This window comes from Engraulis encrasicolus, chromosome 12 (genome assembly GCF_034702125.1).
Source record: "Engraulis encrasicolus isolate BLACKSEA-1 chromosome 12, IST_EnEncr_1.0, whole genome shotgun sequence".
In the NCBI taxonomy this organism is placed as follows: Eukaryota; Metazoa; Chordata; class Actinopteri; order Clupeiformes; family Engraulidae; genus Engraulis; species Engraulis encrasicolus.
In genome coordinates, this window is record NC_085868.1 from 14,224,813 (window position 1) to 14,243,960 (window position 19,148).

General features: G+C 42.4%; 1 protein-coding gene across 1 annotated transcript in view; it reads left to right on the top strand.

Annotated features, from left to right (window-relative positions):
- Positions 1–19,148, top strand: part of arvcfa (ARVCF delta catenin family member a) — an 80,540-nt gene that overhangs the window by 55,370 nt on the left and 6,022 nt on the right. The window contains exons 12-17 of the mRNA XM_063212777.1: positions 696–843; positions 1,954–1,971; positions 2,280–2,351; positions 11,390–11,517; positions 14,579–14,729; positions 16,955–17,147. Coding sequence (XP_063068847.1) covers positions 696–843; positions 1,954–1,971; positions 2,280–2,351; positions 11,390–11,517; positions 14,579–14,729; positions 16,955–17,147 — 710 coding nt within the window. The remainder of the gene's footprint in view (positions 1–695; positions 844–1,953; positions 1,972–2,279; positions 2,352–11,389; positions 11,518–14,578; positions 14,730–16,954; positions 17,148–19,148) is intronic.

Below are 19,148 nucleotides of genomic sequence, written 5' to 3' on the forward strand. Positions count from 1 at the left end.
TTGGTGCTCTAATGCCCAGTAGCCCAAAGCACTGAGACTGAGATGCATCTACTATGCCTTTTATGGTGATGTGTTTTCTACAGCCTGGCATGTAATGTAATGTACTGTATCATGCAATTTGCGAGTCGTGACGACCCAAATTTTCCGTTCCCATAAACCAGAGGCCAAAGCTCCCCCTGTACTTCCATCACCACTACACACTCTCTCTGTCTATTACCTCAAGAGGAGCGATAAATAAAGCCTAAACAGGTAGGACACGCTGGATAGGCTTAGAGCGCTATGGCTAGCAGAGAGGGTCAGCTCTGCTATAAACCCCCACATCGATTATGAACCTATTGTGTTTGTGTTTGGAGTGCCTCTCTCACACTCTCTGATACACATGCTCACACATACACACATACATGAACACACACACGCACATGCACACGCACGCACGCGCGCACACACACACGCACACACACACACACACACACACACACACACACACACACACACACACACACACACACACCTTCATCTTTCCCTCCATCTCTCTCTCTCTCTCTTTCTCTGTTTGTTTGCCTGTCTCTCTTGATCTCTCTCTCTCTCTCTCGCTCTCTCACTGCATCTCGTTCCGCACATCTTTGTGTGTGTCTCTGTGTGTGTCTCTCTCTCTCTCTTTAATCCTCTTCCTCCAATGATTGCCCTTTGTTTAGGCTGTGGAGAACTGCGTGTGTATCCTCCGTAACCTGTCGTACCACGTCCACAAAGAGGTGCCCGGGGCAGAAAGATTCAAAAGCCAGGCGGCCAATAAGATTGCACGATCAGGGGGTCATCTGTGCAAGAAGGAGGAGTCAACTAAAGGTCTGCCAACCACATGAAAACAATGTACACACGCATGCACGCACACACGCGCACACACACACACACACACACACACACACACACACACACACACACACAAATGGACACACATGCGCACAAACGGATAAACACACACACACGCACACGCACACGCACACACACACACGCACACACACACACGCACGCACACACACACACACACACACACACACACACACACACACACACACACACACACACACACACACACACACACACACACACACACACACACAGAGAGACACTAACCTAACTGCAAGCATGGAGGGTGAAGAGGAAAATTGTAAACATACAGTACATCCAAAAAAGATCATAATTGAACGGAATTGCACAGAATGGTGACATGTTGTGAACAAACATATCATTGTATTACTTCATTTTTTGGAACGCTAATTAGGTACTGCCAGGTGTGGTACCATGGAAACGTATTTGTGCATGAATGTGGCTGCGCGCACCACAAGTACCGTATCCTGCAGGAAGCCTCACGCTGCCTGAAATGCAGACACATACATTCATTGTAGAACCAATCAGTAAGAAGTAAAACAATGTTTGAAAGGTCAAAAAAACAGTCGTTTAGCCTTCTTTCAAACAAGGAAACATGCTGCAAGAAATGTGTTGAGGAGCATTGTCAGCTCCTTTGCTTGTATGCCAAACCTCTCTCTCTCTCTCTCTCTCTCTTCCTGTAGAATTGACTAATGTGTCGTCTTCATCGCAGCTAACTGATGAACTACCAAGAGAATCAATTGAATTAGAGATGGAAGTGGGCTGCTTTTGATTAACGTCCAAAGCTACATTTGCTGCTCATACTTTAATTAAGATAATGGGCACTAAAAGGTTTCACAAATCTTCAGCTTGGAAAAAAAAGAGAAACGGTTATTATTATCCTCTATTATTCTTCCTATCATCTTTTGTTTTTGGTTCATGTTCTCTCTCTCTCTCTCGCTCTCTCTATCTCTCTCTCTCTCTCTCTCTCTCTCTCTCTCTCTCTCTCTCTCTCTCTCTCTCTCTCTCTCTCTCTCTCTCTCTCCTCCCTACTTGGCACTCTTCCCTCCATCCAATGACCAACCGCAGAGGAATGGTTCAGTCAGTGTAAGTGAACATTTTTTTTCTCTTTCAACTTATTCATTTCCTTGTTCTGCCTCTCTTCAGTCTTGGAGCCTTGGTTCTTTATCCTCTCCTGACGCTACATAACTTGAGTATTTTTTTTCCTCCTCCCACACACACCACACCACCCACTCGTATTCCTACATACTGTTCTGTTGTAAGGACATCGGCAGGCTTCGTACTGTACCTTGACATTCTACTACAGAATTTTTTTTTAAAAGTGTGATTGTACGATATGTGTCTGATGGAATAAGAAAAAAGAATCATTGCCCATTTCTTCCTTTTCTGTGCAGGCAAGCGCCATGGTTTGTGTGACAAGAAGTACAGCACTTTGGATATGCCGAAACGGCCCGCAACAATGAAAGGTTAGTGGGATTTACTCAGCTGAGTTGGAGAAGAGCAAAATGTTTTTTTGTTGGCCTTTTTTCCCTTCGTCTTTGACAGGAGAGAGGAGGAGAGACAGGAAATTAGTGGAGAGAGAGAGACGGGGAAGGAATCAGCAAATGACCTCGGCCTGAATCGAACCCGAGTCGCCGGTGTAGTAACCCAGGGCCAGAACAGAGCACTTTTTTTTGCTGCATATCATGTTGTCTAGGGGCAAACAAATTGTGACATTGTCATGGACCAAAAAAGGTCAAAATGAACATGGCAGACATGAACACGCACGCACGCACACACACACACACACACACACACACACACACACACACTCACACTTTCGGTGAGGGCAGTGATCCATTAGCTCAAACACTGTGTGTATTTTGGCTCCCAAATGGCCATGTCAGTGGATTTTTGACGTCCCCTCTCCAAGGCCCTTCAGCTCATTAAGCCGTCTCAAGCACAGTGTCCAGAGAGAAGTGGCGGAGGACTGTCTTTCTTATGTGCGCTCTGCAAGACAGAGAAGGATAGTTGACAGCAAGAAAGAGAGCAAGAGATGAGTGAGAGACAGAGATAAAGCATGAGAGTGACTGATTGTGTGTGGAAGAGAGAGAGAGAGAGAGAGAGAGAGAGAGAGAGAGAGAGAGAGAGAGAGAGAGAGAGAAATCCCACGCCGATAAATAAAAGACGACAAAAGAGAGAAGCAGAGAGGGATTTTTGCTTGTGTGTGAGTGAGAGACAGACAAACTGAAAAAAGAGGGAGTCTACAGAGGGACGGAGAGGAAGATTGAATGTGTAAGACAGTTGTAGAGTGATTCGAAGAAAAAAGACAGGGAGGACGGGAGGAACCAGGAGAGAGGGAAAGAGAAAAAACAGAGAGTGAGAGTGAGAGAGTCAGTGAGAGAGAAGCAGAGAGAGGGTGATTGAATGGTAGGCCTATTTGTGAGATTGAAGGACAGAAAGAGAGGTAGTATGCCTGAAAGAGAGGGAGGGAAGGAGAGAGAGAGAGAGAGAGAGAGAGAGAGAGAGAGAGAGAGAGAGAGAGAGAGAGAGAGAGAGAGAGAGAGAGAGAGAGAGAGAGATTGAACGCTAGGCGTGGGAGAGCCAGTCAGCCCGGATGGCAGCATGAGTGCGAGTAGGCAGAGATGCTAATGGACAACAACACACACAGACACATGGAGGATGCCCGCGGGAGATAGAGTGCTCTCTGTGTGTGTGTGTGTGTGTGTGTGTGTGTGTGTGTGTGTGTGTGTGTGTGTGTGTGTGTGTGTGTGTGTGTGTGTGTGTGTGTGTGTGTGTGTGTGTGTGTGTGTGTGTGTGTGTGTGTTTGCTCTCTCTCTGTGCAGTGCATGTGTATGCTATTTCTGTGTGTGTGTGCGTGTGCCTGTGTGTGTATTTATGTGTGAGAGACTATATTTGATTTGCGAGGAGGCAGATTGTGTGGTACTATATATTGTAGAGGCATAGAGTCTAACACAGGGCTGAGGCCTCTGCCCCACCGCCACAACACCCTACACCAGGGGTTCCCAACCTTTTCCAACATGGGGCCCACTTGAAATTTTCACAAATTATTAACAATAAAACTCAAATAAACAAACAGCAACACACATAAAAACATGATTTTGTTTTTTCAGAAAATGATTTCAAGGCCCACTAGGAATACCTTCAGGGCCCACCAGTGGGCCCCGGCCCACAGTTTGAAAATCACTGCCCTACACGTTAGAGCAGCCATGTGTAGCCTCGGACATCTGTGTCTCCTGCAGCGAGAACAGATGTCTAGTACACACACATTTCTTCTCTCAGGTATATTTAGAGTCATGTTCATTGTGGTATAGTTGGACGAAGACTCAAGAATGTTTAGATATTTTGAAATATTACATATGAACTGGGGTGAGTTTCTCAAAAGAGAAGTTATTAGCCTGTTAGCAACTTCGGTAGTTGCCAATGGGAAAATGCATTGAAAACAGCAAAGTAGCTAATGTAGTTAGCAACTTTGGTTTTGAGAAATTCACCCCTGTTTTGTTAAAAAGGCTCTTCTTCATACTGCACATTAGATGGCTTCATCAATGTTGATTAACATTTAAGATAATGCTAACAGTAACATGGCTAACAAAAAAGGAAAAAGCAAAAGTACACAAGTAATAGATACATGGCAAAGTGAAAGAATGATTCTTTATCTAAGACTGAAATTAATCTTATGATATATTTCTTTAAACAATCGCTGTAGAATAGTGCAAGACCTCATTTACTGTATCTGGTAGACAGATACAGTGTAGCCTACCATATGTTCATATTCAGTATTTACAAAAAAGGAACATGGCATGTTGCCAGCCTGTTATAAAAAGACTGGAACATCTTATCTAAGTAATTTTAATCTGTGCGTTACTGACCGTGACATGCACAATAAAATGACAAGGGACCGATGTGATGCGCCGATAAGTGGATAAACCTTTTTTCTTCTTCTTTTTCTCCTCACTGCCACTTTTGTCCGTTTTTTTTTATCAAAGTGGTTCATCATTCGCAAGGCATGGACTGATGTGCTGTGAGACGATGCATATGAGATTAATGTTGCCTGTCAGAATATAGGAGAGGTTTCCGAAGCCTGGAAGAGATGAGGGAAGAAAAAAAGCATCTTGTGTGAGTGAAGAGCTCTTTTCCAAAATGCAATAAAAGCCATTTGAAAACAATTTTCCTAAATCTTTTTTTTTTTTTCAATCAGGATTTTCAGAGAGCATCAGTGCAAATGAAACTGGGTTAATGTTGTCCGGTATTTTTGTACCAAATTCACAAAAACACTGAATTTAGTGATATTAATGGAAAAGCACAAGAAAACACGTTTTTAAAAATACATATTTTTAATGGATATATCGCATTTTGGAAAAGAGCTCTTCAAGTGTATGTAACTGGGTCACCCTTTTTCTGTCGGCATGTGAGCCTGGGCCTGAACTTCGTTTTGACTGGGGGATTAAGCCGTGTGACAAAGTTGTACGAGATCACCTCGGTGGGAATGAACAAAGCTGACTTGACAGTATGCACTCTAATCTGAGGTGTTTTTTAAATACGGAAGAAAGAAAATCTGGCAGGAGGGCAGAACGGGCTGTCAAGATGGATTTGGTTTGTGGTTGTTGCGTTATGCGTATGCTAACTACGCAGTGTGTTACAAGCATGGGTCTTTGGCAACACATGAGGACTGACTTAGCTATTATTATAATAGGCAACTTCATAAGATGGTTCTGCATTGAGCAGTCTGAGCAGTGGTACTGTGTCTTTAAATTAGTATCATGCCTTCTTATTTTTTATTTATTTTATTTATTTACTCTATTAGAAGAAAAATAACATACCAACATGGACAAAAAGAAAGGACAAAAGCACTACACACACATCAAAATAAAATAAAAGACAAGGTCAAAAAATAAAATAAAAAATAAAATAAAATAAATAATATCATGCCTTCTTTAAACCTTTTTTAAAAGAGCACACCAACCATCAGGTGGATCCTGTCAATGGGTGGATCATCTTAATTCGTGAAATCACCTGTTTCAGAGCAAGAGTAACATGAAGCTTAAAATAGTGATCCATAATGGTGGGCAGTGTTGGTAGCAACTCATTACAAAATCAATTAATCACTGTATGCATTACTTTTTGCTGTAATGCAGCAATGTAAGGCATTACAGGGCGAAAAGCTGTAATATTTACTTAGTTACAATGCAAGGTAACTTAAGTCAGCCTACAATGCAGTGTACTGTAACCTGCATTTTAATGATGTTTTCTGTGGTGGGTCAGAAAGAAGTTATTACTAAGCCTGGTAGTCTTTAGTCTGCCAAAACACCACCTTGTCAAACCACACCTCCTGTTATAGGGTGAAAAGCACTTCTGTATTTGCTTTCCCATCCTCCATAGAAACGCACAAAGGAGTTTGGAACAAATTGGAAAGGTGGACAATCTCTGTATAGCAACCTGCAGGGTGACAAAAGGCGGAACTTAATTCCTACTACTTCAAGTGCTGTTGAAGGAGAAAGTGCACTAGAAGTTTCTTTTTCATGTGCAGTTTCATGTGAAGATTTTTTTCGTGCTGGCTTTTTTTTACTCAAGCAATGGTTTCAGGTCTAAAACATCATGTCAAACTGCATGCTGAGTGCACGGTGTGAAGCTGTAATGGACTTACATGAAAACTCCTAAAAGCCCCTGACCTTTACAAGATGACAGGAACCGGGACGATGAAAAGCCTGTTTGCTGCTAAATTTAAATGTGGCCTGGCTAGTCGCTGTCTTCCCCCGATAGCTCAGCATGGAGGTCCCAGCTCAGAGAAAAACACTGTGTAGTCTCTCTGGCTGTGCACTAAAGAGGGCATTGTACTTATAATGCTCTTTTTAGAGATCGCCTTAGTATTATTGCCTATTACTTAATATAAGTAGATCTACTAATTAGATCGACTTATTATGTTCTTATTATTACATATTCAATCTTTAAAAAATACATTTAAGTTCTGTTTAACAAAAGATTAGAGGCAGTGTGAAATAACTTCATCAACAATTTAGACCGGGAATCGAAATGGCCGTGTATTGTATTGCTCGATGCCACACTTTCTTGTCATGCACAATTAATCAGCTGTTGATTAACATGGTGCATGTAAGAGGGTAGAGCTCTCAGGATGACATATTGCAACATTGCTCAGAATGGCCCATCAAACTGCATCAATTTTTAGATTAAAAAATTTGCATGCTGAGGAGGTCGGAGATGGAGTCGAGATATACGATCCATTTGATGCAGCAAGTGGCCTATATTCAATGGGACAGATTTGGGTGTTAATAGCCTGTTTCCCTATTTCAGACATTAGCTGATCTTCAGCCAGCTCAGATGGTTGGTGTTGGTAGAGGGGTGGGTGAGGGGGTGCTTTGGGTTTGGCAATCTCTACTGAAACTCCAATATTTATTTTTTGTCATTTTGATGGTCCAAAATGATAGATAAGTTCAGTATGGTCAGACATAACTGTGCTCTAAGCAGTTATAGTACCAGAAGCTGTAATATCCCTTACATGGTGGCAGTAGAGCATGAGAAGAGAGAATATGATTTGGCAACACTCTGCTGAGTGGAAGATGAATATCAGCTGAGCACTCTACTCCCCACTCCCCGGTTTAAAAAAAAAGAAAACGTTTTACTTGAATCATCAAATTGAACCTCCAGAAACTTTCATCCTTCTGTATGTAATCCATTTTTATGGTATTTAGTAAGTCCACCACTCACAGTCTCACGCTCACCGGTTTAACCAAGAAGGAGATTTAAAATGGGGGGGAAAACACAGTGTGAAATATGCAAGTGATTTTCCACACTTTCCCTGCTAGCATACAGTAACGGATGCAGCAGTTCCACCTCTACTGCTCTTCTCCCGTAGAAAACCATGATGCCTTTTAGAATACCAATGCAGTCTTGTAGGCCTACATTTCCAGGAGACTAAACCAAGGCAGTTGTGGCTCAGTGGTTAGAGCACTGGGTTGGCAACCCAAGGGTTCCCGGTTCAATGCCCGACCGGACCACGGCTGAAGTGCCCTTGAGCAAGGCACCTAACCCCCACACAGTTCCCCAGGCGCCGTTCAGCAGGCAGCCCACTGCTACGGACTAGTGTGTGTACTTCAATGTGATTCACTAGTCCAAATGGGATAAATGCAGAGAAAGAATTTCCCCTAGGGGACCAAAATTGGCTCCAATCCAAGGCATTAACACATATGATGGAGATCAGCTAATACAGCTCGGCGTGGAACAATAGTCAACTATATAAACTACCAGGCAATAAGTAAGGCTGATTCTATAGATGCTGACCCATTTGCTGTTGAACTACCTGCACAGCTGATTGTCAGCCTATCAGCTGTGGACTGTGGCTGATCAGCTGATTGTAGAAGCTTTTAAAATGACCCACTCAATGCCATGTTCACACTTTGCCTGATGAAGACCTGAAGGTTGAAACGTTGTGCTCTATTAAATAATTCACAGTAGACAAGCAGTGGACTTTATTATTTTATTTATTTATTTATCATTTTATTTATTATTTTATTTATTATTTTATTTCTATTATTTTTTCGACTAAAAATCTCAATCTCAGGCAACACGATTATGGGATATCTAATGTCATAGCAATGTTGTTGTTATGATGTTGAGTATTTTCAGCAAATAGTGAATAGGCCTGATGGTGACCCCATCTGCACAAAGAGGCTACTGGAAAAAAAAAAATCGTGGTTGAAATCAAAACCGCAATATCTTACACAAAGCAAACTCAAAGGCTGTACAGTTTTTGTTTGCTTCACTCAAACACATGGACATACCAAATGAAGAACTATTCGTTGCTCCGGTTAACCTGGGTGTATTTTCCTATGGGCCCTGCATGTCTTTCTGATTCTGTGGCTAGACGCTAGTCAAGTCAAGTAAAGTCAAGGTTATTTACAGTATATAGCGCATTTCATACAATTCATCAACACAGTGCTTCATAGCAAAAATAAACGCTAGGGCACAAACTATCTCCCATGGTTGTCTCTATTGGAATGCAACACATTACACCTAACTCACACGTTATAGGCTACTCTTCCTGCCTAGTGGAATGCATTAGTACTAATACATTACACCTAAGGCACACGTTATACTCATCCTGCCTACTGGAATGCATTGTTTTATAACATGGTTGGGACTTGGGGCCAAGCCACTGTGGCGGGCGGGCGGGCGCCAAGTCATCCTGACCAGATGTGACACATCCGATGCCCGGGCTGAATAAACACCCCCCAGCTTATGTCACATTTACACCACAGCTGGCCAAAGACTGCAGCATGAGATGCATTAGGTCTAGGCTGGATATTCAAGAGGGAAAGCAAAACAATTACTCAGGGCTGTTTGTTTGTAGTATGTGCTTTAGTGACTAACCTGAACAAGTGAAGAAAGAAATTGGGATGAAATTTGCTCTCAAGATCAAGAAAACACTCTCTCGGGGCGCTTCCTCTGATATCCTTAGAATACAGCACATGCAAGTTAGCTTACCCTGGTTTGCATTGTAATGAATCATTCTGGTGAACAACGGTTACGAATATGCTCCATTTTTGGATATGAGGAAATAAACGTCAAAAGGTCACAGGCTAATTTTCGGTGCTTTTCTTCTTTTCTACCCATTTTGCCGCCCCTGTTGTACCACAATTTAATTGCGTAGTGGAGTGTAAGTGTAATTCATTTTGGTAATTTGACGAGATTCACATTTACCGTATTAATACAAATGCAAATTCCAATCTTTTTCCTTTTCTAATATCACAGTAGACTGTCTGAGGTGCAACCTGATCTAAATGACGGTGGATATATGAATACAGTCAAATGAATGCAGTCAGAAAGAATGCCGATCCCAAACTCACTGGGACTGAGGCTTTCTCCTGCTGTTAAAGCTTCTTCCTACTGAAACATTCATACCAGCAAGAAGACAGCTGACGAGAGAGAGAGAGGGGGGGGGGGCTAAGTGAGGGAGAGAAAGAAATAGAATGAGGCAAATGGTGTATGTGAAAGAGAGAGAGTGTGTGTTTGTGTATGAGAAAGAGAGAGAGAGAGAGAGACGGAGAGAGAGAGAGAGAGGGGTAGATAGAGAGAGAGAGAGAGAGAGAGAGAGAGAGAGAGCGCATGATAGAGACACAGTATAGACAGTGGGTGTGGGAGAGCGCTGCAGCACAAACACAGTAGCAGCGCAGTCTAACGCTAACATTGTGCGATGGAGATGATTTCTGCCGACGTGTGTGGGAGGAGGCAAAACTGCGGGAGATATTTCAATGAAGTATTGATCCGGTGTCTAAAGGCATGCCCAGCTGATGCTTCCTAAGAATGTAGATTTATTCAGTTCACTGAGTCTATTCAGTGTTATCTGTGTGTGTGATTAAAATATTCCATAACCATGAGAGGAAATGAAGGTAGTCTTGGTACACCACTGCATGGAAGCCACTTGAGGAAAACAAGTTTGTGCAGGAAAACAAGTTATGAATCCTCTGACAGTTTGTTTTAGAGTTAAGTTGGAGTTCATCGTATGAGTGATAAATAGTCGCGTAGACCAGAGACTACAGAGAATAGCTACTATATCAGTATATCAGTCAGCTTCGTCAATCAACATATTGTTGTGTGTCCAAGTTGGCTTGCATATCGCACACATTGATGGAGGCAGATGTCAAAGGTTGAAAATGAGCGGAACTTTACTTAACTACTGTATTATTATGAGTGGGCTTTCTGCTATCCCCTTGCGGTACAGCGGACTGTTTTAAAATTCATACACTTATCTTACAATAAAACTGTGTAACTCACATCCACTGTAAAGAAGAAGAAGAGGAGGGTGCTGTATTGGGTCAACTATTTGAGGAAAAAAATCAGGTAGGCTACTCTTTAGAAAGGACATGAGAAACTTACAGTAGGTACATAGCTTGTGTTTATCCCTGAAATGTCAAGGCCCAAACACAAACAGTATGCTCCTTCTTGAAGGTGGTAGTCTTAAAGATGTGAGGCACTCTGATTTTAGTGAAAAAGGTTACAAATCCTTTATTTCAATGGATAGCGCCTACATGTTTCGACTGCAAACCAGTGTTCCTCAGGGCAAACTGATCCACTGTGCTTCAACAGGTTGGTGTTTGTCAATGTTGTAATTACATTCCTCTAGCCTGGTCTGACAATACCCTCACATTCATATTCATTTCAAGTAGGGGGACTGGAGCTGCCAAATTGAGCTCCACTTTAACTCTGAATCAACTCCATTTCAGCTGACATTTGGTCCCACTCAAAAATAGTTTCAAGTTCTCTTTGGTCAGTGTAACATTTTCAGAGTTAATTCTACTCAATGTTGTGTAAACATGATACAGTAGAGCTGTCGATTTGAAATTACACTAGCCACCAGCAGAATTCCACACCGACTGTTGACTTCAGTTTTGACTCTCCACAGCGTTGTAAATGCTGCATCTGGATTTCTATGAGTGTACTCTGAAATATTGACGGCACATTTTGCGTTGTATGACAACATGTGCCACAGGTCTGGACCTGCTGTATCAGCCGGAGGTGGTGCGTCTCTACCTGTCCCTGCTCCGACTGAGTCAGAACCAGAACACCTTGGAGGCGGCCGCCGGGGCGCTGCAAAACCTCTCCGCCGGACAGTGGGCTGTGAGTCTAGCCTGGTCCTGACCATCCCATAACACTACCATTTCTTTTCGTATTCATGGTCTGGAGGTTGTTTGATCTGATGCGATTGCAGGAAGCAGGAAAGACATTTTCGGGAAAATCAGGATTTAATTTAGGCCTATAATTTGTTGAGCAAACATGTCTGACGTCTATGGCAATGTAGGGCCGTTTAACAGACATGTCTGACAGGACATCCTACTGTAGGATAAAATTACAATGTAGGACCGTTTGTCAGAACACGGCGCAAATCCTACCGTAGAAAACAGTGATCAGACGTAGTGTGGAGCCAAGTCTCTTGGCGGAAGTACGTAGGATGGTGCGGGAGGCTACTGTGAGTTGACCATGTGGATTACAGAGGTGTCAAAACTAAAAGAAAAAGTAAAAAAAAAAACGAAACACAGGTTACTTATCTGAGTAACCAGTAGATCTGTGTACTTGTCTTACGATCCGCTGACTCTGGTTGGATCAAGTTTGTGGTGGTGGGTCCTTGTTAGGTTTTTAGTGTTTTTCAGTAACAACACAGTCTAGGATCAGTGGAGTAAATGGTCTAACAGATATGTAATATCATGTGCTAGTGTTACACCATGAATTTAGTTGTACTTTTACTTTTGACACCTCTGGGATTGAATATAATCAACAGTATTTGAACACTATTTAGCTTGTTTGCGTATTAATTTAGATCATGAGAAGATGTGACCAGTGGGCTGTAGGTTTGAGCTGGGGATATATCAACAGTGTTTGAGCAGTATTTAGCTTGTTTGCATCTAGTAATTGGAGCATGACCCAATTTGGCCTGTGGGCTAGTAGGTTTGCCATGTGGATATATCAACAGAGCTTGAACAGCAAACAAATAAGCTGAAAACACTGCACTGATTAATGTTCACTTGATTTCTTGATAAAGAGAAAAACGTATTCAGTGTGTAGCTTTTTTTGTGATTATTGATTTTTATTGATTGATTCAGTTTAAGTTCAAGTTCAAGTTCAAGTTCAAGTTTATTACATAGCCAAATCAACAGTATAACATACAGTTGCTAGGAATGTCTTTGGTTTGCTCGTATATTTAACAACACAAATACATACTGCATAGCTAAGACAAAGACAAGAAAACAATAGTGGCCATAAAAAAACAGGGAGTTATGGTACCTGCCTCTCACCTCCACCTCACCTGAACTTTGTATGATTCAAGACTATTTACCTTGTCAGTAGAATCTCTCTGCTGGACAGTGAGCAATAGGTTCTCCATGTCTAGGCTATATTGTATAGGCTACTTATCATTGTATGGACACTGTCATTTTTTTGTCGATCCACTTAAATGTGACTCAGAGCCTGCCATGTTCAGAGGAGGCAAATGTACCCAAGCGGTGCTGAAGAGAGCATGAAATGCATAACATAAAGCATTGTGCTTCTGCATGTTGCTCTGTAAGAGTGGAGGGATGGAGTTTGGGACAGGGCCATGGTCAGAAGGACAATAGCTGTGTATACTGCCTGGGCTGAATAAATGGAAAATTTGCATCCCTAGAGGACATTTTGTTGCCCCTGGAAACATGCTCTGAGGCATGCACTGTATAGTCGGAACTATGCAAACACTCAGTAGGTGGAGGAACATTTGTTGAATGTCAGGCTGACTGAAACAGTATTTGAATAATATTTGCCTTGGCTTGTTGACATCAATTACATGAATTAATGAGTGTGACGTGAATTAATTGGCGTGTGACTAGGCTTTGGACAGTGGCTTATAAATTCGGCCATCAGTTTGGCCATGGTGTGAATATCCCCAGTTGTATTCTATTCATCTGGTTTGTATAATTTCATTGCAGCATGAAGTGTAGACTGATACTATTCTTTGTGAATAATGCTATTCAGTGCCGTGCACAGACATTTTGGGGGGCAGATGCTGAAGGGGAGGTGGGGGAGGCTTGTGGAACTTCCAGCTACCTTACTAGGCATCAGAAGCTGTATATTATATTGGAGCATTATAGAGCTCTTCAGTAACGCGGAAGCATGTAGTAGACTGTAGTCTTTCATGTTAGCATTTAAGGACATCCTGGTTCGTATCGGCTTCCGGCCTCCCATTGGGAATGAATAGGGGCCAGTTTCAAATAAGCTCCGAGTGCAAGCACGCGCTTAGCGAACCCCCGCAAGCTGTCGAGGGTGTTAAAAATAGGCTGTAGGTATGACATGGTTGATCATTTTGTGTCAAACTTCGACATAAATACGATGTTGCGTCCATATGCTAAACCCGGAAACTTTTGGCGACTACAGAAGCGGCGCCTGTATCTAACGTCATGTACGTGCGGAGGGTTGTACCCATGGCAACCAAAGGAAAGCATGTAGTTCGGAAGTTTTAATGATCAGAAAGGGGTTAGCAATATTGAATTAAAATCGTCATGATTTAACATGTGAATACACCAACATGATGATACAATCCGTTCCACTAATGAGAAAGGGATGCGGGGACACGCTAATGTTCGTTGTTGGCGTGCAACTTATATTTTTGCCAAACCTGAATCTCTATGGCGTGTTGCAATGTAAAAAAATCGCCATAGAACCGGAACGCCAACCGCCGCATACAAGTTGACGTCAACGCTGAAGAGCTTTATTCTCACATGCTTTTAACCGTGAAGCATTTGTAGATTATGATGTCAATATGGATCACCGTACATTCTGTGACAAAAATCGTTCAAAAAAGAACCTTCAAAAAGGGCATTTTTTTTGTCCAATAAGGCAAAGGGGCAGGTGCTTTAGCACCACCACGTTCCTCTCTGTGCAAGCCTATGATGCTATTCATAGTATTAGAACATTCAAAACACGATTCAATTTTGCGTGCTCCGAGTTGACTTTATTGTAATGGGAGTCACTTGTGCATATGTATGAAGGTAAGATAAGTGAGTCTCTTTCTTTGTCATATGCATGTCACAAAATCCTGAAAGGAATGACTCATTTACCGTATGCGGTGTGCATGTAAGGGACTGTGCAGCTTACTGTAGAACAGCATGATCTGATTCAAGCAACGTTTTAATGCAGGTTTTTTTTTTATTCATAGTGGTCCAATTATATCCGAGCGACTGTGCGGAAAGAAAAAGGTCTGCCCGTTCTGGTGGAGCTCCTGCACTCGGACGGAGACAAAGTGGTCCGCGCCGTGGCCATCGCACTGCGAAACCTGGCCATCGATCGGCGGAATAAGGATTTAATTGGTAGGCATAGCCCTCGGGCAACCTCTGATAACACATTTGCTTAAGCATGCAACAGCGGTAGTGCTATTCTGGAAAGTGGAAATGTGGAACCTTAATTTTGTTCTGCCCAATCAATTTGCCTTCAATTTACATGTAAGTTTGATAACTCTTGGTAAATGGATGGACATATGTGGTAAATTTCAGGAATTCCGTTTACATGTGTGCAAACGAAAATTATACGAAAATATAGTTATTGTATAACTAAATGAAATACTCTAAATCACCACAAGGGATTCAATTCAGATTTTTTTTTCACATGAACATTACATTGTCAAATATATTAATTAAATATATTACATGAATAAAACATGGATTCTATTACATTAATAAAGTATGAAGTACATGCATTTCATTATGCAATTCACCGGCACCCTCCACTCACAATCCCCCCTAAGGGAATTATGCCATGGAGCAGCCCACAGTTTCGCATTTACACATGCGAATATTAGCACATGCAAGTACATGTGTGTTTTACCTGTGCCGCCCACTCACAATTCCCCCTTCAGGGATTTATGCCATGCCGAACCTAGTCAACTAGTCGAGTGGCCAGCCAGCAGCACCTTGTTAGCACATGACTATTATTAAAACTGTAGCCTCATGAAACAGTAGCTTCACTGTTCCATTAGTCATTTAAATAGTCCTTGAACAGACTTTGTCCCCTTGTGCTACTAAACTCCTATGACATTACACAGAGCCTTATGACTTGGTCATTGCCATTGGTCATTGCCATTGCCAAATCTAGAACGGGTGCCATGTCTTAACTGACTAAGTACATGTGTTTTATTTACCTGCACCATCACTGCAATTTGCTCTTGTGGAGTTATGCCATGATGAGAGCCCTGGTGGGAAGCCTGCTGTTTGGCCAGCAGACTCACATTCATACACATGAATATTACATTGATGAAACAGTAACTATGTGTTTGTCACTGTGTAATCATTGACTACTACAATCCCTCCTCGGGGCAGTTCAGCCATGCAGGCAGGGCCAGATTAAGATGGCCCGGGGCCCCTAGGCTACAAGTTGCATTGGGGCTCCCCAGAAGGCAAATTTCTTGAAAAAATCACATAGACAGTGTCATAATCACGAGCCAGAAATTCAGGATAACATGTCGGCAAACTGTTCTCAACACGGTGGATCAATTTTTCAACATTGCATCTTGTCTCAATTTTGCAATTTTTCGCTTTTGTCCAATCAGGGGGCCCCTGGCAGGTGGGGGGCCCTAGGCTGCAGCCATATCTAGCCTGTGCATTAATCCGGCCCTGCATACAGGACCTGGTTGTAAACCTGCTGTGTGGCCAGCATCAGCATCAGCACATTTGTGCACATTACATTGAATACATTGTATAATGTCCGTTTCAGGGTGGTCAGCAGCATCAGATGTATAGACATGACTATTGCATTAAAAACATGTGTAGGCCTAATGTCATGCAACGTGTTTCATTGTGTAATGCTATGATGACATGATATGTTATAATATATAAAGTATATGTCATATGTTACATACAGGGCCCTAAATTAGCTTTTTTCATCATTAGCCAAAATGGCTCGTAGATGTCAATCTCACTAGCCAAACACACACTCACTAATGGGCTAGGAAAGTGGCTAGGAAGTTGGTCTTTTCTACCAGTCAAACGGAAATTTCACCAGCATTTGGCTCTTTGGCTGGTGTTAATTTAGAGCCTTGGTTACATATATTGTGAACATTACATTAAATACATTTCCTGGTGTAATTCCCCCTCTCCTCTCAGGGAGGCTCTCTTACTTACTTACTTACATTACATTAAAGGGACACTGTGTGAGATTTTTAGTTGTTTATTTCCAGAATTCATGCTGCCCATTCACTAATGTTACCTTTTTCATGAATACTTACCACCAGCCTCACATTCTAAGTATTCATTATATCTGGAAAAATTGCACTTTTCATACATGAAAAGGGGGATCTTCTCCATGGTCCGCCATTTTGAATTTCCAAAAATAGCCATTTTAGCTGCAAAAATGACTCTACTTGGACCATACTAGAAAATATTTGATTATTACTTAGTAAACTTTCATGTAAAGATCAAATTTGGCAATAGGCAGCCCCGTTTTAATGAGCAGCATAGTTGCAGTACCTTTTTTGACCATTTCTTGCACAGTGTCCCTTTAAATACATGTCATGGTGTAATTCCCCCTTCTCTCCTCTCAGGGAGTTATGCCATGCGTGACCTGGTGGGCAACCTCCCGTGTGGGCAGCAGCATGCGGCGAAGAACCTGGAGGAGGACACGGTGGTGGCGGTGCTCAACACCATCCAGGAGATCATCACCGACAGCGCCGAGAACGCTCGCTTCCTGGTGCAGGGCCAGGGCGTGCAGAAGCTGGTCGCCATCAACAAAACCAGGTCGCCTACAGTACTGCAACTTGTTGCTCGCCTTGTCTTACCTCACCACCTTACCACCCATTTTCATTCACTTAGCGGCAAGGGAGGGGCCTCATAATATTCCCCGTTCTGAACCGTATTCTTGATAATACTTAGTATAATGCTACTACATTCTATACGATACAATATGATGGTAATTTATTGTCAGTTTGCACCAGTGGTGTAGTCTACTTTTTTATGGTGGGTATACTGTATATTTGAGCATTTTTTGAAGTGGGTATACTGTATATATTTTTGCTATTCAAAACAATGGATCAGGGGGGCGCTGTGGCGCAGCACGCTAAGGCCCCCACATTTGGGCTTGCATGCCCATGGGGACCCCGGTTCGAGTCCGGCCGGGGTTATTTCCCAATCCCACCCCGTCTCTCTGTCACTTCCTGTCACCATCTCAGACTGTCCTATCAAATTGAGGCATAAAAGCCCCTAAAAATATATATTTAAAAAAAAAAAAAACAATGGATCAATCAATTTTAAGTGGGTATACTGAAATCCCTGAAATTTAGAAGTGGGTATACTCCGTATATCCACGTTCTACGTAGACTACACCACTGGTTTGCACTCAAATTCGTTTTGCATCCCTGAGCAAGCCTCGTTCAAGACAGGACATACACATACACATAACCTCCCAAGACTACTGCACATGTGCCATGCTCCACATGCATAAGCACTAACTGACAATTCCACAGATTCTTTAGTGATGCATTGGCTTGATCATTGCCATTTTGGTAACAACACATTCATAGCAGTGGCCATGTGGTAATGCGTTATGTAAAAGGGTTTTTATTATTAGCATTGTTACATCTTACATTGTAGAAAGAAAAGAGAATGAATTGAATGAAATTGAATTGAATTGTAGTGCAGATGCCCCCTTTCACGTGAAGCCCGAGATGAGCTCCTACTCCACCCATATGCTGAATGTTGTTGTATTTTTTAATCCTGCATAAATGGGTGAGGAGCAGGGCCGGATTAAGATGAACTGGGGCCCCTAGGCTACAGGATGCTTTGGGGCACCCCGGAGAGCAAATTTCGCTACAAATTTACATAGAGAGTGTCATATAATTACAAGCCAGGAATTTTAAAAACACGTCTACTAACTCTACTCAACAGACATTAATTTTTCAATATTACCTATTCTGCAATTTTTCACCTTTGACCAATCAGGGGCCCCCGTGGCAGGTGGGGGCCCCTAGGCTGCAGACATATCTAGCCTGTGTGTTAATCCGGCCCTGGTGAGGAGGACTTTTATTTTGCGACCAGTAACACTCATTCTCAGCAAGCCATGCACAACATTCATTGGCATTTCGCTGTGAATCAGACAACATCTTTCCTGACAATGACCACAGGCAAAAGAGGGGGAGAGAGAGACAGACGACTGCAGTGCAGTCGGTTGAAGAACAACACACGCTAGCTAAAAATATTGGAAAGGCGCGCAGTATTCCAGCCGATGGCCCCTTTTGTTCTCGTGCGGGGTTGATGATTCATGATTTAATTAAGCTTGAGGTTTTTCTCCGAGTGTTTATTGTGACCGTACATCACTGCAGCTTTCCTCAGAGGTGCTCCACTTTTATCATTTGTCTTCTTCGAGTTGAGTTTTTTTTATGGGCAATTGAGGTATTATTAAGGATAGGACAGTGAAGATTAGTAGTAGAGTAGAGTAGAGCAACTTTATTGATCCCCAAGGTGGAAATTCGGGTGTCAAGTAGCTAACATAAATACACAAATGGACATTTCAAGACACATATAATACAGATAATAGTCTTGAGGACAGTGGGAGGAGGAGATGGGGTAGGGTTGGGAAATGACAGAGGGCTGGACTCGAACCTAGATCTCTGTGGGCAAGAAGCGCATTCATGTTATGGTGCATTAGCACAATGTACCAATGCATCCTATCCTAGTAAACTAAACAAACCCGTCTAAGGGCAGAAATTATTTTTGCCTAGTGTGCTGCTCTGCACCCATCCT